General features: G+C 34.2%; 2 protein-coding genes and 1 non-coding gene across 3 annotated transcripts in view; 1 reads left to right on the top strand and 2 right to left on the bottom strand.

Annotated features, from left to right (window-relative positions):
* Positions 1 to 8,270, bottom strand: part of LOC111050977 (sorting nexin-8) — a 49,993-nt gene extending 41,723 nt beyond the window's left edge. Inside the window, 5 exon segments of the mRNA XM_039435171.1 lie at positions 3,123 to 3,250; positions 4,658 to 4,830; positions 5,990 to 6,119; positions 6,873 to 6,997; positions 8,133 to 8,270. Coding sequence (XP_039291105.1) covers positions 3,123 to 3,250; positions 4,658 to 4,830; positions 5,990 to 6,119; positions 6,873 to 6,997; positions 8,133 to 8,154 — 578 coding nt within the window. The 5' untranslated portion in view covers positions 8,155 to 8,270.
* LOC120352888 lies at positions 856 to 1,017 on the bottom strand. Its single transcript, XR_005572116.1, has one exon. It is a non-coding gene; the product is annotated as a U1 spliceosomal RNA (small nuclear RNA).
* Positions 8,271 to 8,514: 244 nt separating the features above from the next.
* LOC111050976 (hepatocyte growth factor-regulated tyrosine kinase substrate) overlaps positions 8,515 to 23,401 on the top strand; it is a 44,442-nt gene continuing 29,555 nt past the window's right edge. The window contains exons 1-5 of the mRNA XM_039434971.1: positions 8,515 to 8,764; positions 8,959 to 9,043; positions 9,798 to 9,873; positions 12,477 to 12,665; positions 19,021 to 19,170. Of these exons, the coding sequence (XP_039290905.1) occupies positions 8,728 to 8,764; positions 8,959 to 9,043; positions 9,798 to 9,873; positions 12,477 to 12,665; positions 19,021 to 19,170 (537 nt within the window). The 5' untranslated portion in view covers positions 8,515 to 8,727. The remainder of the gene's footprint in view (positions 8,765 to 8,958; positions 9,044 to 9,797; positions 9,874 to 12,476; positions 12,666 to 19,020; positions 19,171 to 23,401) is intronic.

Genomic DNA, 23,401 nt, shown 5'->3' with positions numbered 1-23,401 from the left:
AAATTGACAAAATTGTAAAATAAGTTGAAATTTGAGAAAAATGTAATTATAAAATTCAAACTAAATTTAAATTCAAGAGGAGAGAGCAGATCTCGTGTGTATCAGCGTTATGAACTTCACCACCACACTGGCTCAGATCTTTGACTTGAGATACGCGTTGACACTAGCGTCAGGTGATCAATTTTCATAACGGCAAGGAAAGTTGTGTAAGTGAGACACACCAGATTTTTTTATTTTGTGTTAAACTTTCTAGTTTTCGAAATGTAATTCAAACGTGACTTTGACTATGATTACGACTACCCCCGTTTCGGAAAGCCAATTTTCTGAATCCATCTGTTGAAGTCTAGAACTTGGCTAAATTCCGAGCTCGGAAACCAGTCCTTAAGTCCTTCAGCAAGTTATCCCAGGGATGAGACCTAGTGCAATCGAATTATTTTTATATCATAAACCTACATTGTTCAAAATTCTGATAGAATTGTTAGAGCCGTTTTCGAGATCCGGTGACATACAGATATATAAACACTCGAAATTGCTCGCTCAATATTATAGGATAGGATATTGATATTTCCACGATAATGATTACTTAGAACTATTTTAGGACCAGGACAGAACAGCGGCCCTGAGTGTTTGAAATCAATATTAATTTATTGAATTATCAATAAATTATCAAGTGTTTGAATCAATTATCTGGAGTCTGAGTACGTCATGCATTAATAATTGAATAATAAATTAGTCCAGATATTCGAATCTCTACTCTCGACTATATTACAGATTACAGCAGATTTACTAAATTTGATAGAATCAGGACCGACTAACAAAATTTGATATGCGTTTACTAAATTTTAAGAATTAGGACCGGGACAGCGCGAACGCAGTCCCGACTACCAAAAATTATGCGCCCGAGATGCCCACATTTGGGGCATTCGCAGGGGTCAACCAAGTCGCAGTGCAATGACAAGGCCTCGCCCTGGGGGAACCGCCTTCTTGATCACGGTAACCCCCACGCCAGGTAAGTATGAGTTCCCCATAACTCACCCATACCTCCCCTATAAAAGTTCACACATTTCTCTGGCGAGATCTGACAAAATCACCCAACTTCAACACCTAATAACTCTGTTAATATTGGTCCTAGACTGTTGTGGTTTGTTTCAGATGGAAGTCCACCTGTTTCATCAACAGATTCAATTATAAAAAAGTGGATGAGTGAGGTTTAAATGTAAATAAACTGAGAAAATAGGTGGAAGCGAGTTGAGACCTGTTGAGGACGATGAGATGTTCACCTAGTACTTGAGATAACGGTTAGAGAGCGCTGAACGTCGTGACTTGGGATCCCGCCTGAAATACAAAAACTAACACCCGGTTGCCTAAAAGACTGTTGAACTTTTATTAGAAGACAATTGATTTACACAAGCAGCAAATTAATAAATGCAATACCTTTTGATTTAAATGATAGAATAATATTCTTATAATATTCAATATAATTATATTGATAATTTATAAATTAACAAAGAATATTGATATTATCAAAGAAGAGCATAACAGAGTGGGTTAAAGGTGAATATTTCTTCACTTTGAACCTAGCACTGTGATTTTTTTTCTGTTTCAGTTTTCAGTTGGTATTTATCTGATTTCTGACCTTTTATAAATTATCAATATAGGTGTGAATTATTCTACTTTGAACCACATTTTCAAAGTAAATTGATTTAAAGTATATTTTGTATCTCTAATTTTGTTATAAAGCTTTTCGTTTCAATTTCTAGTTATTTTAAGGATATCTTTTAAGCAACTCTCACCAGCGGGCAAAGATTTTTCTTTTTGCTGGTGATGCCTGAAAATTTTTAAATTGGGTTTTTCTGCTCTCATGTATATGCATGTATGTGTAATATTGTATTATGAACGATTTATTTTCATTTTTTCTCGTGTATGTATGTGTATGAGTAAATTATTGTTTGTTTTCTTTTTGGCAATAAATGAATTTGAATTTTGAGTTTAATAATGACCATATTAATTAATGTTTAAGAATTACCCCGACACATATTAAATTATAGTGGGGTATCATAATAAATTAGAACTAAGTTTAGTTTTAGAAATTTTGTATGTATAATATAACAATGATGTATAGCCTATGTTTTGTCAATAAACTCATCTGATTGCAATTCATTGGCAATCAGAGAGATTATTATTATTGACGTTGTTTTTTGGGCGAGAGCCTGTGGCACTTTTCTTTAAGTTGAGTATTTCTGAATGATTAAATAAATCGTGATTAAATGTCACAAGAGCCAATCAGAGAAGCTTATTTGAAAACGAGGCTTCTCTGATTGGTTCTCGTGACATTTTATTACGGTTTAAATTCAACAGGCTTTTGGGCAACCGGGCCTTTGCTGTCTCCGGGCCAATAGTCTCCTATGGAGAGGTCCAATCATCTTCTCTCAGATAACATTGACTGGACTGTTCTCTTATTAGAACAAGACGTTTCAAACGGTGAGATATTTTAATTTTACTTCAATAAATGGATATATATTAGTAGTAGTTTTGAGACTGTATATCTTTGTAAATATATTTGAAAAAACACTTACTTTTACTGCATTCCTAATTTAATCATAAAATGTATAAGTCCTGGTTGCATAAAAGCCGGTTGAATTTTAACCGTGATTAATTCAACGAGAACCTATCAGAGAAAGCCTTTTTGATAAGACGGCTTCTCTGATTTGTTCCTGTGGAATTAATCACGATTAAAATTTAACCAGCTTCTGCGCAACCGGCACAAGTGGTTTTTTATTAATACCTATTTACAAAGATACGCAGTGTCAAAACTACAACAAAGCTTATCATGTAGTTTAATAAAAATAATTACCACAATATCAACTTCTCAACTACACAAAAAGTTATCATGTAGTGTTTAGTCATGGAAAACAACATCAAACGTGGATATTGGACTTTTTGAAGTGGAAAGTGACATCTTAACCTCATTCCTTTTTGAAACTTTTATATTTGTAAAAATTTGGGAGAAGACAGTTTTGGGCTATGCCTGTTGTATGCTCCCAATCATATTATATATTATATTTATGATTTGTTATTGTCAATGAAATAAATAAATTAATTAATATAATTTTTCGGAGTATGACTCACCATTTCCAACGACTCTTTTGGGAGGTAACTTTGGTATAAGTCTGTAAGGAAATCTGCTGAGTAGTAGCTCGTATAGTGCCACAAAGTCGTTGTATCGTCGATACACTGACGAGCCAAATCTCTAAAAAGAAAAATGAGGAAGTGTTGTTGAGGTAAAATTGACATAAAAACTTGTCATATTACGTTTAATAATAGATGTGACAAATATATAAGTCTACAGATGAAAATTACTGAGATATTGCAATTATTCAAAAGCTAATTAATGAATTATTATTATCAAACGAAAATCCAAATTAAATGCTGTAATTCACCCCAAAGACTTCTGCTACTGCAAATATTGACAACAGGGTAAACAGCTAGATGGAAATTCGATGAGCGCTACTATTCAAAAATTATTTGTTAGCCCATATTTTTGGAAATTTTGTTCCCGGGCTGACAAATAATTTTCGAATAGTAGCGCTCATCGAATTTCTGTTAACCCTGTTGTCAATATTTAACCCTGTAGCATTTAATTTGGATTTTCGTTTAATAATAATAAATATATAAGAGTATGACTGTTGTCAATATTTGCAGCAGCAGAAGTCTTCGGGGTGAATTACAGCATTTAATTTGATTTTCGTTTAATAATAATAATATATAAGAGTAAAGTATTATATCTAAAAAACCAAAGTGAATATATCTAAGTATTCGAGGATTTTGATGATAATTCCTGTGTAATGTCAAGACTCCAAAGTTCTCGAGGGAGGCCTATTTTGAACGAAATATTTGGACATAATACATGAAATTAATAAGAATTATTTGAAGTTGTCATGTGATATTTTCGAGCTCAAAGTTCAAGTGTTTTTATTCTTTATTTTGCGAATTTGAAGTTTGTTTCATGTTTTTAAGAAAATTTTATTATAATTCTATCAAAATTTGAAATTGTTTGTTTTATTCTAATTTATATTTTCAGATTGTGATTTGGTGTAGAAATTGAAAGGAGCATAACCTATGTATAATAATTGGACAATTTAAAACTAAATTAGGAAATCGAAGAATTTTTGGGCAATAGCCTGTTTTTTTCTTTTCCGATCCTTGTATTGTTTTTTTAACCTAATAAATAAATAAATATACTGTATAAGTGTTATATTAATCGAACATGGAGATCAGTTGTAAATATAAAGACTGAGCAAAAAAAAAAACTAGCTCAAATCTGAAACTCGTAAGTTTAATAGGTCCATTGAATCTTCTCCTCTAGAAATGGTCCATGAACAAATTGGAAGTTCTATCAAAGATGGAAGAAGCTGCAATATTATTTTCTCCTATAATAGAATTATTTTTCATGATGAGGAAATGTATTCTCCTATGATCAGATCATAAAAAGACTGAAATAGGAGAAATGTATTCTCCTATGGTCAGATCATAGAAAGCCTGAAATAAGAGAAATGTATTCTCTCATGGTCAGATCATAAAAAACCTAAAATAGGAAAATGTTTTCTACTATGGTCAGATCTCAAAACGAGAAATAACTACCAATATTTTTGCTTACCTTGCTGATAACTTGATACTCGACATGCTTCAGAAACAATCCTTTCTTCTCAGGTACAACATCGACTTGAATTGTGTCGATCCTTATCAAATCAGAATATTTCAGTCCTAGAACTGTGGGATCCGGCTTCAGCTTGATATCAGAAAGGTCGCCCAAGTTTGGTATTGGTAAACCTGGTAGAAAAACAAATCAACAGTTTAAATAAAATGTTGAATCAGTGGTTTTTTGACAATTTCTTAGTCTTTTTCATTCAATATAAATAAAATGTCTCGAAACCGACACTTGCTTGTTTCATGTCAATGACCAAGCCTAATGTATCATATTATGTATCAAGCCAATAAAAAATTATATTTTCTAAATTTAAAATCACTACAGTATTTAATATGAATGCTATTTTTTGTAAATCTTAATGAAGAGATTTAGGCATTAATCACTCTGAAAACAAAGTTTCTCAAATTTAACAAAGTTATTGACCGAGCGAAGTGAGGTCTAAGATTCAAGTCGACGGTTTGGCATTTCTCTTAATGTTTAAATGTTTATATGTTGCACATTTACGGCGAAACGCGGTAATAGATTTTCATGAAATTTGACAGGTATGTTCCTTTTTGAATTGCGCGTCGACGTATATACAAGGTTTTTGAAAATTTTGCATTTCAAGGATAATATAAAAGGGAAAAGGAGCCTCCTTTATACGTCAATATTAGAGTTATAAATGTTATTTATTCTATTGATAAATATTTTTGTTCATTATTTGTTATTATAATCTTTAATTTTTATAAATTCTGAATTCCCAATTTGTTTTATTTTTACATTTTTCATAAGTATTTGAAATCTCTGTATTTTTCATTTTTGAATTAGGTGGTATTTTTTTTGTATTATTTATCATTGCATAAGTTCGTATTAGTTTTATCATTATTTTTCATTTTACATTTGTATCTGTACAATTTTTATTGTTAAGGAGACAATTGGGGAAACCCGTTGTCTCCATTGTGAATAAGTAAATGAACTATTGATTGCGTGCAATAACGCATGCAATTAATAACTAAAATAACATAGTATTGTCTCTCGAACTTTCTCTGCTTTGAACTTGGGCTGTCCTGTTGCCAGTATGTATTGAAGGAGATTAGCTTTTGATGTTAGCATTTTTGATACACCAAACCAACAGCCATTAGCCATTTTAACACCGATATCTCGCCGAAACGACATACAGACAGGATTTACTCTGATGGACAGTAAAAGAGGAGACTGCGGTTTATAACTGCGTGAGGTCTACTGTTCACAGAACTACTAGTTATAAAGTGTTATGAGTCATGTCATGGAAAACAACATCACCTCTACTGACGTCATCAAAGAGAGCGGTAGAAGGTTCTAGACCCTTCTGAGCCCAGCCAATCAGAGCAAGCGCTTGGAAAACGTGTTTGGAGGTCAAATCACTTTGGTTTTTGCTTATAAGGTCCCAAATCTGAAAGTGAAACAAGATATTGATTATGTAAGTTATCCTATCTATATGAAAACTTTTATTGTAATACATATCGTTCATTACAGTATTATTAATATTGAATGAAAAAGACTAAGAAATTGTCAAAAACCACAGATTTATTATGATACTTAGAAAGACCGGTTTCGGTTATTACACCATTGTCAATCTCTGATAAACAGAAATTGTCAAAAACCACAGATCTATTGATACTTAGAAAATCCGGTTCCGGTTATTACACCATTGTCAATCTCTGAAAGACAGATCTCTGGTTTATCAGAGATTGACAATGGTGTAATAACCGAAACCGGTCTTTCTAAGTATCAATAAATCTGTGGTTTTTGACAATTTCTTAGTCTTTTTCATTCAATATTAATAATTACTACAATATCAACTTCTCAACTACACAAAAATTATTAATAATAGATAATCTTCTACAAACTGTCAAAGATAGCATATAGACTTTTATATATTTTATAACAAGTTTTCATGCATTGAATACACAATCTGATAACTTTAAAGAGTAAATAAGATCATGATCCCATTTTACTTAATGTATGTATGAGCTGTAATGTGCTTGAGACAAGTTCATTCATTTAAAAATAAATGAACAGGATATTGCAATTATTCACATGCTGTGTGATCAGAATAATCAATAGAACAAAATTCTATAAAGTTATATAGGCTAAATTGCTTAATTTATTATTCATTCTACATTTGAAAGAATATTGGTCTCACCTGACTCAAACAGTCGTTTGGTAACTTTGATTTTAGCAGGATTTTTGTCAATAGCTCCTTGCGTGAATGTGCAGGAGAAGAACTTATTATTTTGTATATGTCATGGTAGAGAGGTGGTACTGATTCTGTAAATGATAATCAGAGAACAAAATGTTGAAAAATCATGTTGAGTAAATTGTTAGTGTAATATTATAAAGAATTAATAGTACCCTGATTTTATTTTAGACATGACTAGTTTTGGCTAAACTTGCTGAAATATAATAAATAATAATGAAATGATTTTAATCATACTACTGCTGTTATTTGTGTCTTCAAATACCTTTTGTCACATCTTTGAAAGTTATTGAAAACTTGAAAAAAAATGCATTACAGTAACTAATCTATTCATTCACTTCAATGACAAATTACGGTATAGATGATCCGATATCGTGGTAGCTCAGTCGGTTAAGCACTAGCCTGTCAAGTAAAGGTCTCGGGTTCGATTCCTGTCCCAGCCAAAGATTTTTGTTAAGCAATTCTCGTGTTTCATGGAAATTGTTGAACTATCAGACATGAATTACATTACTGTATTACAGACAGAATATTCATAGTTGAACAATAATAACTGTAGACCAAAGAAAATTGTGGATTTTATATTATGTTTCCATCAATTAATTAATTCTCTCAATTGTTGGAAATTTAGTTCTACATTGAAATTCGACCAGAGTGGTTAGGAACTCACCCATAACTGCAGTTCAATACACAGATCGAGGTGTTGAAAAGGAGTCTTCATTCAGATTTATGAAATAATGTAAATTCTTCTAGCTATACCGGTTAGCTACAGTAGCTACCTACGTCAATTGGTTTTCCTTATCAAGCTTCTATGAAAAGTTGTAATCACGCGATAAGAAAACGTGCGTATTACTGATAATTTACTACAGCATACAATAATGAAATGATGAAGCCTTGCGACTTACAGTACCTATAGGTAACTTATCGTACCTTCTTGAAAATGAAAAGAATATTCTTTCAAATAAATTTTGGTTTCAAGATAAAAAATATGCCAAATTCTAAAGAGATTCGGTATTTCAAGTAACATACTACTAGTGTTCTGATTTCCTTCAACAACAACGCTTGGATGAATCAGCGTGTGATTCATACCTATTTGAAACAAATTTATAAAGCTAATTATTATTATTGCTTCATACAGGGAAACATTCCCATAGTTTCTTGGCACAAAAGTGTTTTATGCTACTGAAAAGAAGCGGATAAGCCACTTACCGAATCCTAGGTCGAATGCCATGATTATTCTGCTCTATTCACTGATATTTATATTTTGAAATTGATTTAATACGAAAATAAAGATCAAAGTCAAAATGATAAAAAATTTGCAAGACACTTGTTGCTGCCACTCTCAGCTTGCAGTATGGCCAATACTGGAAATTGACGTTTCTTTGGGAGAACATAACCTCACTTATTCCACAACAAATGAAATATTATCAATTATGAAATTTGATTAACTAGATAATATAAGAATATTCTAAATTGACAGTAAATTTCAAAATTTCAAATTATAGGAGAAATAAGTTCAATTATCATTGTTGTAAACAAAAAATTCAATTTGTTGTTGGCCATTTGTTGTTATAATGTTGGCACTACTTCCAGATGATTCATGGACAGAATGGCGATCAGATGTTTTGTATGATGGTTATTTCTTATGTCATCCAAGGATCCAAGTAAAGTTTTGATAGTGCCAAATTTATTATAGTTATCTTTATCTCAACTGTTAGTTATTTATTTGTGCGATCAATTTGTTCTTCAATTAAAAATACATCTTTAATACTGTTAATCTCCACTGCTAAAAACAAACTAACCAATGTTTCGATCTGCAAGTAACTTTGAAAAATTACTGGGTTAGTATATACCTACACTTTATTACCGTTATCCCACTCTATTTTACTCTACAAATCAACAAATTTCTTATTCTATTTGTCCATCAAGACCTTATATTTTTTAATGTTGTTAGATTCATTGTTTATCCTTGAAAGCTTAGTAACATTAGACTAGCTTTTGTTAAATGTCTTATTGCTTGCTTGTTTTCTTTCAGACAAAGCAACCAGTAATCTGAGGCTAGAGCCAGACTGGCCCACTATTTTGCAGTTATGTGATTTAATTCGGCAAGGAGATGTCCAGTACGTATTTGATACAAATTATGTTTTAATCATAACCTACATATTGAATTGCCTTATCTTTCTTGATTTGTCAATAGTGTTTGTTTATGTTTTGTTAGACATTCCATTACTTTCTACTGTGCTCAAATATCTATCCTTGTAGATTTCTATATTTATTATTAAAAAAGATCTGGTTGTGTCGGTTCATGACATTGGTTCAAGTTTCTCAATTTGATGCAATCTCTTTGAACTCATTTAGAACCTCCGAGTAGCATTTAACTATGTCAAGATATCAGTTTAGTAGAACTTTAACCTTTAGGCCTATTATGAAAGTTTTTGTTTTGATCCTGAGCTCAACCATTAGTCTTACTCAATCTAAAACCTTCTATAAATACCGTAGTATTATTGATTAAATGTTTGTTTTAATCTCAGAGCTGTATTAACTCTCTTATCATTATACAAATATCAGTGATTGACTCCACCAATTCAAAATTACCATGTTACATTTACTTAGTCATACTACGTTTATGTCTACGTTTTGTTGTTCCATTACTAATATATAGCTTGTTAAAATTATGAATGAGTCATGTTGACTGTAATTGTAAATATGTAAAATGAAGTACTCTAGCCTACGTTTATAAAAATATAAAACAATAATATTCAATAAACTCTCAAATTTGAAAAGTATTTGTCCATTATATTTTATAATAATCACTAGATAACATTTCTTTATGCAATTTTTATCCAAATTTTAAATATTTTTTATTTTTCTCAGGTCCAAGCAAGCCTTAGCCCACATCAAGAAGAAAATGTTGCATGAAAATCCACATGTGGCGTACTTTGGATTACTGGTGTGTATAGAAAAATTGAATTGCTTCCTATATGTTTTGGCTATATTTTATTAATCTGTTAGTTTGTCTGTAGAAACCAAAAATTTTAAATTCAGATAGATGGGGAATTGAAACTGATATGTTGCACTTAATTTAGATTTTTAATCTATATAACCATAGAGAAATAATAGCATAAGTAGATATCCCATGGTATAAGGCGTTTTTGTCGCAACTTTTACTGTTATCTCAAGCCGATAGTTCAAGTAATTCTTTCCTGTGAAGCTGTGTGACACTGTTAGTCTCTCATATTGTGCCGTTCATACACTCTCACCCCAACAAAACAGTAAAATTCAACAATTATCAACAGTAATCGGCTTGAGATAACAGTAAAAGTTGCGACATAAACGCCCTATACCATGGGATATCTACTTACGCTATTGTTTCTTCATGATATAACTTATTCGTTTAATCTGTTGAACCAATCAATCATAAATATCACAAAAAAAAATTTGCTCTTGAGGTCTTGAGTCTCCAGACTGAATAGCAAAAGTATTGCAAGGAAATCCATTGAATTATTCCTTAACAATAATTATATTTTGTCTCCAGGTTTTGGAGTATTCAGGTGTATCCATCCATACTAGTTGACCGAGCGAAGTGAGGTCTTAGATTCAAGTCGACGGTTTGGCATTTCTCTTAATGTATAAATGTTTATATGTTGCGCATTTACGGCGAAACGCGGTAATAGATTTTCATGAAATTTGACAGGTATGTTCCTTTTTTAAGTGCGCGTCGACGTATATACAAGTTTTTTGTAAATTTTGCATTTCAAGGATAATATTTAAAAGGAAAAAGGAGACTTCTTCATACGCCAATTTCAGAGTAAAAATCAGACTATAGAATTATTCATCATAAATCAGCTGACAAGTGATTACACAGATGGGTAGAGAAGCCAGTCTATTGCTGTATTTCCATAAAGTCTATAGTTTCAATCAGGTACTTGTGGATGAGAATACTGCGTGAGGTCTACTGTTCACAGAACTACTAGTAGTATCAGCAGTATTTTCGATATCATCTGTAGGAGAAGATAGCAATAGTATCACACAACAAATATATCAAATTATCCTAAACAATAACCATATATTGTCCTCAGGTGTTTTAGTATTCGTGAATATTATCTTCACTATTGATATCAGGATTATTATATCCTAGAACCTCTAGCTGCTTGGTATATTATCCCTCTAGTGGCGAGGGGAAAGGAGTTCAGGTATCCATACAACTTATTGCCATCTCACATAAAAGAAACGTCAGCTAAAGCTTTCAGACTTTTATTGAAAAAAGAGCTGCTATCCATATGTGCCTACTCAGTGGAGGAATATGAGGATTTTCACAAACCTCAAGATGGAGGTTTAAAAAGATAGATAACATGTTGCTGTTTGATTAATATCAAATCAAAATCAAATCATTTATTTGCCATACAATAAATACATATTCAAAACATAATAAAAGAAAATACATAATTTTATAATCAAAAGTATAAAATAATAAAAAAAAATTAAGCATAAATAATACCAAAATCATAATTAGATTCTCAATGGTAATCCAGCATCACCAGCAAAAGGAATCAAGCCTTGCCCGCTGGTGAGAGTTGCAATCAGCTAGTTACATTGGTTGTTTCCTAGTTTTATACAATAATAGAGAAAAAAAATAATCCACGCTTTAAAATATGCTTTAAAAAATAGATTATGCTTTCAATTGAAAAGAAATAGTTTTCCCTTATCCATTTTTCAGTATTTTGTATTAATTTTTGCTTCCAGATCAATTTGACAAATTGACAAATTCTTATCACAGGTGGTCGGTGGATGAGATAATAATAATAATATTATTTTCAATACAAGATAGCAACATGGAAATTGAAAATCAAAGTACTTTTCCAACTTTATTTCATTTCTCACAATAAGTTTGACTTATAATTATTTCATTTTTTACAACAAGTTTCGACTTAACCTATAAAGTCATTCTGAAGTGACTCACTTCAAGTGAATGAAACCATAGAGAAACAATAGCGTAAGTAGATATCCCATGGTATAGGGCGTTTATGTCGCAACTTTTACTGTTATCTCAAGTCGATTACTATCGCTTATTGTAGATCTCTACTGTTTTGGCCGGGTGAGAGTGTATGAACGGCACAATATGAGAGACTACCAGTGTCATAAAGCCTCATGGGAGAGAAATACGTGGATTATCGGCTTGAGATAACAGTAAAAGTTGCGACATAAACACCCTATACCATGGAATATCTACTCAAGCTATTGCTTCTCTATGATTCAACGGACTAAAGTCACACACTTGATATTATAAGTCGAAAATGACATTTCTAGTCGAAGCATGTTGTAAGAAGTAAAGTAAATTTGAAAAAAGGCTACTTCAATTTCCAATTATTAAGTAATTTGACTTTGAATTTTTATGGAAATACAACTGGTCCTTACTAAGAAAGTGGAGATCTTCAATCTTCATTTGTAGGACCATTAACCAGCCAGATGAGCTGGGTTGGTCATCACGTCAGCAACAGTATTACTAGAAAAATGTATTGAATTATAGTTCACGTTGGTTTTATTCGTTTCCAGGTTCTGGAGTCTTGTGTGAAAAACTGTGGCAGTATAATACACGATGAAATCGGCACCACAACATACATGAATCAGCTGAGGGAACTGTTGAAATCCACCACGCAGGAAAAGTTGAAAAACAAAATCCTGGAATTGATTCAAGCCTGGGCCTTCGCGTTCCGGAATTCTCCCAAGTACAGAGCTGTGCAAGTAAGTTCCAACTTAGGGTCTAAAAATAAGTAAGTTGACAATATTTAGGGTATGAAAATAATGAGTTGTCAACTTTGTGTCTAAAAATAAGAATCCCTTCGAAAATAATTTCTTTTCAATTGTAATGAAGCATTTCATGAAGAACTACAGTCGGGTCCATGTTATAATGGCAGTGGAGAAAGAGGGAGCCGATTCCATGCCTCACCATTGCCTTCTGTAGAGGAGAGCTGATACCAATATATCTGATGTTATTTATAAATTGTTCATTCTTGTTAGATTCATAGTGAAATCATTCAAAATCTGATCCAATCATATTGATTGAATTATACAACACATAGGCTCAACTCACACTTATGCGACTCAGGTCGAGAAGAGACTCGACTCTAGTCGAGAGCATGTGTTTTCAAATAGTGACACTCAGACCAGTCGACTCTAGTCTCCGCGACGTCACCATTTGAAAACACATGCTCTCGACTAGAGTCGCGTCTCTTCTCGACCTGAGTCGCATAAGTGTGAGTTGAGCCTATGTGTTGTTAATTCAATCAATATGATTGGATCAGATTTTGAGAGTCGCATAAGTGTGAGTTGAGCCTTTCAGTGAGGTCCACGTTATAATGGCATTATTTGATTGACAATGGTGTTGCTATCTTTGTCTATCATCCGACAATATCTGCTTTATCCTTTTCTACCTCTGAAGGTAGTGTGAAGAGACCACAACCTCTGAAGGGTTGTGTGGCAGAGAGGACCAGGAGTCCTAACTCCGCCCTAATCAATCATATAATCAATCAATCTCTCTCTCTCTTTTAGTAGAGAGTTAGTGGGGAGGATATTTTTAATATTCTTTCCGAAGAATGGACATTGATATGTCCAAAGCTCCGCCAATTTATGTAGATGCATAACAATATAATGATCTATAGTTATTGTATTACAAATTGCTTTTTTATATCATATACAGTTCAATAATTTTTTTCTTAGTCTATATTATGTAAATTCATCTATAATTTTGCTGTATTGTAAGCTGTATTGTATATAAGTGTATAAGCCAGTATATATGTAATCTACATTAATAAAGTAGCCTACTCAATCAATCAATCTCTCTAGGGTTGTGTGGCAGAGAGGACCAGGAGTCCTAACTCCGCCCTAATCAATCATATAATCAATCATCGTTCTTATATCGATTTTTACCAATGTAGAAATATAATTAATTGACAAAAATTCATCCTCAACTATGAACATTTATTAAAACTATATTTTTTCACTGAATAAAATATAAACCTAATTGATTATCTTCAGTAAGAATGAACAGTTGATATTTCATCAGTTATATGCCGGTATCAGTTATCCTCTATGGAAGGCAGTAGCTCGTTGGAGTAAGTGATAACGCGCCGGTCCAATTGACCGAGCGAAGTGAGGTCTAAGATTCAAGTCGACGGTTTGGCATTTCTCTTAATGTTTAAATGTTTAAATGTTTAAATGTTTATATGTTGCGCATTTACGGCGAAACGCGGTGATAGATTTTCATGAAATTTGACAGGTATGTTCCTTTTTTAATTGCGCGTCGACGTATATACAAGGTTTTTGTAAATTTTGCATTTCAAGGATAATATAAAAGGAAAAAGGAGCCTCCTTAATACGCCAATATTAAAGTAAAAATTAGACTATAGAATTATTCATCATAAATCAGCTGACAAGTGATTACACAGATGTGTGGAGAAGCCAGTCTATTGCTGTATTTCCATAAGGTCTATAGTTTCAATCAGGTACTTGTGGATGAGAATACTGCGTGAGGTCTACTGTTCACAGAACTACTAGTAATCAAGAGAGTTCGAGTTCTAATCTCGATCGGGGCAAAAAGTTTTTGACCACAGCACAATCACATAAATACGGCCACTTTGTCTTTCGGAGGAGACGATAAGCCGTCGGTCCCGATTACCTAAAAAGTAGTCGTCATCTCTCATCATCATCCCTCTCACTCATTACCTACGCACAAGCCTAAGAGCTGGTGGGCATCACCCTCAGTATTATCATAGAGAAACAATAGTGTAAGTAGATATCCCATGGTAGCCTTTAGGGCGTTTATGTCGCAACTTTTACTGTTATCTCAAGCCGATTACTGTCGATTATTGTTCATTCTTACTGTTTTGATCGGGTAAGAGTGTATGAACGGCACAATATGAGAGACTACCAGCGTCATAAAGCTTCACGGGAAAGAACTACGTGGGCTATCGGCTTGAGATAACAGTAAAAGTTGCGACATAAACGCCCTATGCCATGGGATATTTACTTATGCTATTGTTTCTCTATATGGTACTATTATTGTCATTGGAGAGAATCGGTATCGCTGTTTCCTACCTTTTCCACCTCTGCTATGTTGCCAGATCGTTCTTCAACAATGTAGAACTGTACAAAATATTCAATCTATCATTAATATTTATTATTAAATAATTAAAAATAGATTTTCTCAACGAATAAAATATAATAATGTATTATTATAGTTGATATTACATCAGATATGAACAAAATATTCAATCTATCATTAAAATTATTATTAAATCATTAAAAATAGTTTTTCTCAACGAATAAAATATAATAATGGATCATTTCAAACAAGAATGAACAATTAATATTACATCAGATATACCGGTATCAACTGTCCTCTATAGAAGGCAGTGGCATGGCAGAGAATCAGCAACAGTGATCTCCTATCTTTCTCCTCTTTCATTATAATGTGTACCGCACTCTAGACTGGCTCTGGAACTGTAAGGAGACATGAGAGGTGTAGAATAAGTTGGACAGTGAAATACCACTATAGAGAGGTCCTTGTTATAATGGCAGTGTTTGATTAGCAATGGTATTGCTATCCTTGTCTATCATTCAACAAAGCGGATAGATTTATCTCTATCTCGCTTTGTTCTGTTGCCTGATCGTCTTTTAACAATGTAGAATTGATAATTAATTAACAAAATATTTTATCTTAAATAACTCATTATCAAATTATTCAAAAATATAATTTCTTGCTTAATAGAATGTATTGGTTATTTTAAACGAGGATGAACAGTATATTGTATCAATAAACCTGTATCAGCTACCGTCTATAGAAGGCATTGACTAAACAGAGGATCGGCAACGTTGTTCTCCTATCTTTCTCCTCTGCCATTATAACGTGGACCTCACTATAGATTACATTGTGATAGGATAAATGAAGGGTTAGTGAGGTTCACGTTATAATGGAAGTATTTTTATTAACATTGGTATCCTTGTCTATCATTCGACAAAGCAAATAGCGCTATCCTTTTCTAGCTCCGCAACGTTGCCATTTTAACAATGAATAATCATATTTGATCGGCAACGCTGTAAAGAATCAGCAACGTTGTTCTCGTATATTTCTTCACTGCCGTTATAACGTGGAATTCGGAACATAAATGACCTATACCATTGGATATATTCTTATGCTATCTTTTACCTATGCTATAACCATAAATGATGCACACAATATGATACAGTATCATCTCACACACAATATGATACAGTATCATCTCACTATACTTTCATCGTATCCTTACTTACCTCTACTTTTAATAGAAGTTTGTGAAACTAACATACTAACTTGAAAGACGATAGCTGTAAGTCAGTAGGTTATATTGTGATTTGCAGTAGTGCAGTAAGGCTTCTGAAATCAATAAGTTGACAAAGCTTATCCAATAAGCTCTGGCCATTGCTTCAGTTAACAGTTATAGCTAGTAGATAGCAGTTAGTAGTTGAGATATAGTGTTCTGAGAGATAGTGTTCTGTTTTGTGTCAACTCCAGTCTTTTTCTGGTTCGGTAGCTCTTTCTGGGCTGTATATTGAGCTTCAATCAATAAATACAGAGTGATTCAAAAAGAATACCACAACTTTGAAAATCTGTATTTACTCAAGGAAACATAATAGAAACTTTGGTTATAAATCAAAATGACGAGTATTAAATTACTTTTTTCCCCACTAGAAAACAAGTTCACAAATATTCAATGTGACCCCCTCCAGACACTCGAGTGATATCAATACGATACTCGAACTCGTTGCACACCCTCAGTAGCACATCGGGCGTAACAGTTTGTATAGCTGCTGTTATTTCTTGTTTGAGCTCCTCAATGTTAGCTGGTAGAGGCGGTCGACACACCTTATCTTTAACGTAACCCCATAGAAAAAAATCTTAGGGGGTGAGGTTAGGGCTTCTTGGAGGCCAGTGATGAAGTGCTCTGTCTAGAGCTGATTAGCAGCCGATCCATTGCCTCGGATAGTTTTCATTCAAATAGGCACGGACAGATGAGTGCCAATGGGACTAAATAAGGAACTAAAAAAACTTCAGAGCTTCCTCAAATCGATGACTGATAGTGCTTTACTCTCCGTTTATTATTTGCATAGTTACCAATTTTCAAAGTTGTTATATTCTTTTTGAATCACGGTGTATATTATACAGGGCAATAAATATATGATACAGTTAGCAGTAATATCAGGGCAATAAATATATGATACAGTTAGCAGTAATATATAGGAGGCCATTCATTTTTGACTGAATTACTTAATTTGAGGGTCAGTAATTATTGCAGTTGAAATTAGTTTTTTGTGGAATAATAATGAAATTGGTTGCAATGAATTCTACAGATCTCTTTATTACTTCATGGTGAGTCTTCAGTATTTGTTTGTTTTATACAGAATGTTTCAGGACTCCCAACCAATATTCTAGTGCTTGTTCCTGGGTGAGAAACATATCTAAATATTATTTTCAAACTGTCCAAAAGTCAATTAGTCCTGTATTAGGCTAGGCACACCCCAGTAAGTCAAGACAAGACATGATCAGACACAATATTTCACGTAGTTGCTTATGACGCAACACACACTGATTAGTCATTGCAATTAGACATGTCTTCATAAGCAACTATGTGAAGTATTGTGACTAAACGTGTCTTGTCTTGTCTTGACTTACTGGGGTGTGCCTAGCCTAATACAGGACTAACTGACTTTTGGACAGTTTGAAAATAATATTTATAACTGGTGTGTGCCTAGCCGTAATGTGTTTTTGGTAGAGATTGGTTGAAGGCCTGCTAGCATAGATTGAGATAAATAATTATTCAACTCTATTATTTATCTTATTCAATTATTTAATTACTGACGGAAAAGCGTTGCTCTGTGACTACAGATTCATTTTTTCTAAAAAAAACTGCTCGACAGCAAACACACGATGTTGTACGTTCCAACGCTCCTTAGCGACTGAAATGGCATATGGGCCGTCTGCCAACATTCGTTCCAAGGCAATACCCCCTCCCGTCGTTACACCTTATCTTTAACCCCATAGAAAAAATCTCAGGGGGTGATTTTAGGGCTTCTTGGAGGCCAGTGATGAAGTGCTATGTCTCGAGCTGCTTAGCAGCCGATCCATTGCCTCGGATAGTTTTCATTCAAATAGGCACGGACAGATGAGTGCCAATGGGACTAAATAAGGAACTAAAAAAACTTCTGAGCTTCCTCAAATCGATGACAGATAGTGCTTTAATCTCCGTTTATTATTTGCAGAATAATAGTTCCCCCTTCCGAGTACTAGCGGTTCGAAAAACATGCGTTTCCTCTGTACCATCTTACTATCATGATACAAAAAGCTCTACTTCAAATACTATCATGATCCAGAAAGTTCTACTCCCTGATTTTATCAGGGGGAAATCGCGTAAACCTCATTATATTTGTGACTTGTTTTAATGTTAATACCGGGGCACCGAGCTTCGCTCGTTATTTTTATTTATTGATAAACAGAACACAATTCTCTAAAATGATCGTGTTTATATTTTACAGCTGGCTAAACGTCAGCTTATGAATTTCGGGTTTTGATTTTCCACAGAATCACTCGCTCACTTTTTACTATCCACAGACGACGAAAGTCTCAGCTGTTTCAGCCAAGGATGAATTATCCTTTTAATGTCGTTCAGCGAGTTTTCTCAAGGATGAGACCTAGTGCAATCGAATTTTTATATCATAAATCTACTATGTTCCAAATTTCGTGAAAATCGTTAGAGCCGTTTTCGAGATCCGTTGAACATTGTAAATCCCTGAATATTGTTGTATTAAAAATATGTAATATAATGTAATGTATGTATGAATTTATGAATAAACTCCTCTGGATGTGTCGTCCAGCATCCAGAGAAATTATTATTATTATTATTAACATAAATAAGATATATAAAAATATAAACAGATATACAGAAATTGGTCGCTTAATATAATAGGATTAATGACGTTGTTGTAAAATTTCAATGTTGTGTGACAATAAATGTTTTGATTGATTGATATTTCAGTGAATAATGTATTTTTGTGGTGATTTCAGGACACAATGAACATCCTGAAGGCTGAGGACCACAAGTTTCCGCCGCTAAAGGAGAGCGACGCCATGTTTTCGGCAGATACGGCGCCGGAGTGGGCAGACGGCGACTGCTGTCATCGGTGCCGTGTTCCCTTCTCTATCATGCAACGCAAGGTAATTCATTCATTAATTCATTTATCCTTTCATTCGTTGGTTTGTTTGTTTAGGGTAAGCGTCCACTGCAACCGTATTCAACCGATCCGTTCGGCCGTTGGATCGGATGAATCTGCCGGCCGTCAATTCGGCCGAATATGGTCGTCCATTGGAACCGTTTACGTCAGTCTAGCTCAGTAGTTGGCTGGTTGCCAATTATTGAATCAACTACTAATATCGGGGACCAAAGGTTCGCTCTGGAGTACAAAAGCATAAAAAATGTATTACGAAAGAAAAAATTATAATAACATTCATACAGAAATGTTCTATCTAATAACAGTAAATTGAGATTAATTCCCTGAGGAATGCAAAAATTTCCCTCACAAAGGCCCAGTTGCACAAATCAGATTAAATTTTAATCCTGATTAACTTCACATGAACCAAATCAGAGAAGACCATTTCAAAAAGATGGATCTACTGGAATTAATCAGGATTGAAACAACCAGGCTTTTTTGCAACCGGTACTAAGTACCTGATCGAATGATTACAAAAGTTCAATAGCTGAGTCATAATTTTGACACAGTCCCACACACATGAACTCGTTCACTCACTTCCATCACCAACAGACGACGAAATGATTATTATCAGCTGTTTTCCAAGGATGAATAATAATTATCCTGTAAATGTCCTTCAGCGAGGACAGGGATCCAGGGATGAGACCTAGTGCAATCAAATCTTTATATTATAAACCTACTATGTTCTGAATTTAGTGGGAATCGTTAGAGCTGTTTCTGAGATCGGTGAAATACAAACATATAAACATCTAAACATATAAACAGAAGTTGCTCGTTTAATAGTATAGGATAATAGCCACCAAAATTAGTCATAAACAATATTGATATTTTGAAAATTGAATAAACAAATATCCACTAAATTAGTTATTCATTACAATAATCTTACCTTCAGATACTATTTTTGTTCAGCAATCTTTGTCCACAGATGCCTTTTAACATCACGACGATGATATCTTTTTTCTCGCATATCCCACAATGGAACATGCTCTTGAACCAAACCTATCAACTTTTCATTGTCCATAGTTACAACTCTATAATACAGAACAACTACAAAAAACAGAAACAAACAAGACTGTGAAAGAGTTTTAGGTTAGGAACACTTTGTTGTCTCAGCTCGACTAGTTAGTTCGGCCGGATAGAGCCGAAAAATCCCATCCAATTCGGATCGAAAAACTGATCGGCCATATGAACGTGTTGCTTTCTTTGTAGAGGGATCGTTCGGTCGCGTTCGGTAGTTTTCGGCCGATGCTAGTTCGGACGAAATCGGTTCTAGTGGACGGCCCACCTTAGAGTTCTACTGCTCCCGAATTCTGGGCCCGACTGTGACTGTTGTGATGGGCACTGTCGTGTGTCCATGCAACATCATGCAACGTAAGGTACTTCATTCATTCATCTTTTCATTCACCCATTCGATGGTCTTCGTTCATTCATTGTTAGTCTGTTCGTTCATTCATTCTGCTCCCGAATTCTGGGCCGAAGGTGACTGTTGTAAAGGGCACTGACATGTGCCTTTCTCTATCATGCATTCATTCGTTCACAATTCATTCATTCGTTGTTCTGCTCGTTCGTTCATTCATTTATACATCAAGCACTTATCATGAAAATGGTTGAGAGGAGTAAAACATTTAAAAGAAAGAAAGAAAGAATATTTATTGCCAAAATCATTAAACAAACTTTACAAATGTGAAAAATATAAAAATTTTCATATACAATACATTGCAAAAACTTAAAATTAAAATATTTTCCATTTAAAAATCGATTATAATATTATCATTGGCGTTACCAGCAAAACTAAGTAGTTTGAGCGATGGCAACGAGTAATCAGTCGGCTATATTAGTGGTTGAGATTCAGCGAAAATAGAAAAATATAATAAAGAAAAAAGAAACATATGGAATGTAGAAAAACTAGAAAAAAAAAATTCAATCCGAAAAGAAGAAGTACTAAGAGTGAAATACTAGAGGCAGAAAAACTAGAAGAATTCTAATAATTTAAAACACCCAAAGAAAAAGAGATGATTCATGTAATTATTAATCTACAATTCACTGTACATATGTAATCCATTTAGTAACATAATGTAATTCATTTGTAGCATATATGCAATTCCTTTTGTAAGCAAAGAGAGAATTAGAAAAACAATACAATACAGTACACATGTCCACTATTTCTTTCTTAAATGTAGACTAATAATAGTTTGAGATTGACCGTTTTCACACTAAAGCCAGCTACTCACATCAATTTTGGGACGTTCGATTTTTGCCCTCCTTATGAATTCTACCAGATTAAACAGAACTTGACAAACATCATCTGCTTGACATCATTTGATTTGAATTAATTTGATCTAATGGAAATTATAAGGACGACAAAAAATCTTAAAGTGCGTACAGACTGTCGCTCTGCTCCGCAACCGAACGTCACTCCAGCAGAGCGATTGATGATCGACCGGCGAGCAACAGTGGTTCAACCGGGGAACGCGAGAAGATCTAACATCTTCCGTAACGTTCATGATGGGTGCGTGGGCGGTGCGACTGTGGTTCGAGGTGGTACGAGGGCGGTACGAGGGAGGAGCGTGCTCGGTGCGGGTTGGAAGCACGAATATGGTACGCAGCTTTACGTGCAAAAATTGATGGGTTTGTAGCTAGACTTAGAGTGTTCGAATAGTAAGGAGGTAGAGGGATAGAAGAGGTGAGGTCGAAATAGAGTGCAACAATGTAACACGATAAACCGCGCGGTTAACCTTTATCTACACCTCCTCACTAACAACAACAAATACATGTTGAGTTAGTGAGAAGGTCGAGATAAAGGATTATTTATAGGCTAGCACAAACAATAAAAGGATCGGAAAATAAAAAACAGGCTATTGCCTAAAAACTTTTCAATTTCCAAATTAGTTCAAATTGTCAAATATTATACATAGGTTATGTCCATTTCATTACCGCGCGGTATATCGACCTCCTCAGGTGTGGTCGCTGACGCACAAAATATGTGTGTTACGTTATATAAAATAATAATAAAATAATAATAATAATAATAATAATATCGAGTGACCTGGCTGGCTCAGGTCTGGTGTCAGAGTTTTCAGGTCGCAACTGATCAATTTCAGGGCCTCTGACATGACTAACGACTGCTTTTTAGGCAGCCGGGACCGACGGCTTAAGTGTCCATCCGAAACACGAGAGGCCCGAGAGAAATATCTTGCCCGGGCCGGGATTTGAACCCGGGCCCTGAATCACAAAGCCCAGATCTGATCCACTCGACTACGGCCACTATTTACGTGTTACGTTGAGGTACCTCTATCTCGATCGGACTGTTACCTGTACCAACTCACTATGTGAGCAGCCGCACCCTTACGATTGTCTGCAGACAACCAGGAGTGTGAAAATAAACATAGGTCAAGTCACTTTTCACGAACGCGAGGGAAATTCTGTAATATTCCAATAATTAGATGAAGGTTTTGATTTTAATTCGACTAAGATATCTAGCACCAAAAGTTGAAATACTCTAGTGATTTATTGGTTGCCTCAATATAGGCCTATAATCCAAGTCTGGCGACCGAACTAAAACTAAATTCAACTTCCAAAATCAATTGGGCTATACTATTTTGAAATTTAAAATTGTTTGTGTTGCAGCATCATTGCAGGGCGTGTGCCAGGTGTTCTGTGGACAGTGTTCTTCCAAGCAGGGCACTTGCCGAAATTCGGAATAGAAAAGGAGGTTCCGAGTGTGCGATACCTGTCTCGCCATAACAGTACCAAATCTACCAAGTAAGTACACCGGCAAATAAGTAAAAGTGAAAGTAAGAAAAGCTGGTACTGTAGTCAACCGCATGAAAATAGTCCCAAGGGAATTGGAAACAGATTAGTATTAGGCTACACTTATTATAGACTAGCAGGTTGCCCGTGCTCCCAAGGGTCCAATTAAAAACTTGACAAACTGAAACCTTTTGATTTTGTCAATTTCAGATTAAACAGTAGAACTAGGCATGCATTGGATAAATGTATGTAGCATTCAAGCTCAATGAAAAATATTTTGATACAAGTAAAATCATTTACTATAGATCCTATCACTTTCTGTATTGATCAAAGATTTTTCCTTCCAAAGTGATAATAACCTTTAAAATAACAAATATCAAACTTTTTTAAATTGAATAATGTATTCTTTTGTAGTGAATACCTTTCCC

Source organism: Nilaparvata lugens, chromosome 8 (assembly GCF_014356525.2).
Source record: "Nilaparvata lugens isolate BPH chromosome 8, ASM1435652v1, whole genome shotgun sequence".
Lineage (NCBI taxonomy): Eukaryota > Metazoa > Arthropoda > Insecta > Hemiptera > Delphacidae > Nilaparvata > Nilaparvata lugens.
The sequence above is the reverse complement of the archived record's forward strand: the minus strand, read 5'-3'. Positions and strand labels throughout refer to the sequence as shown.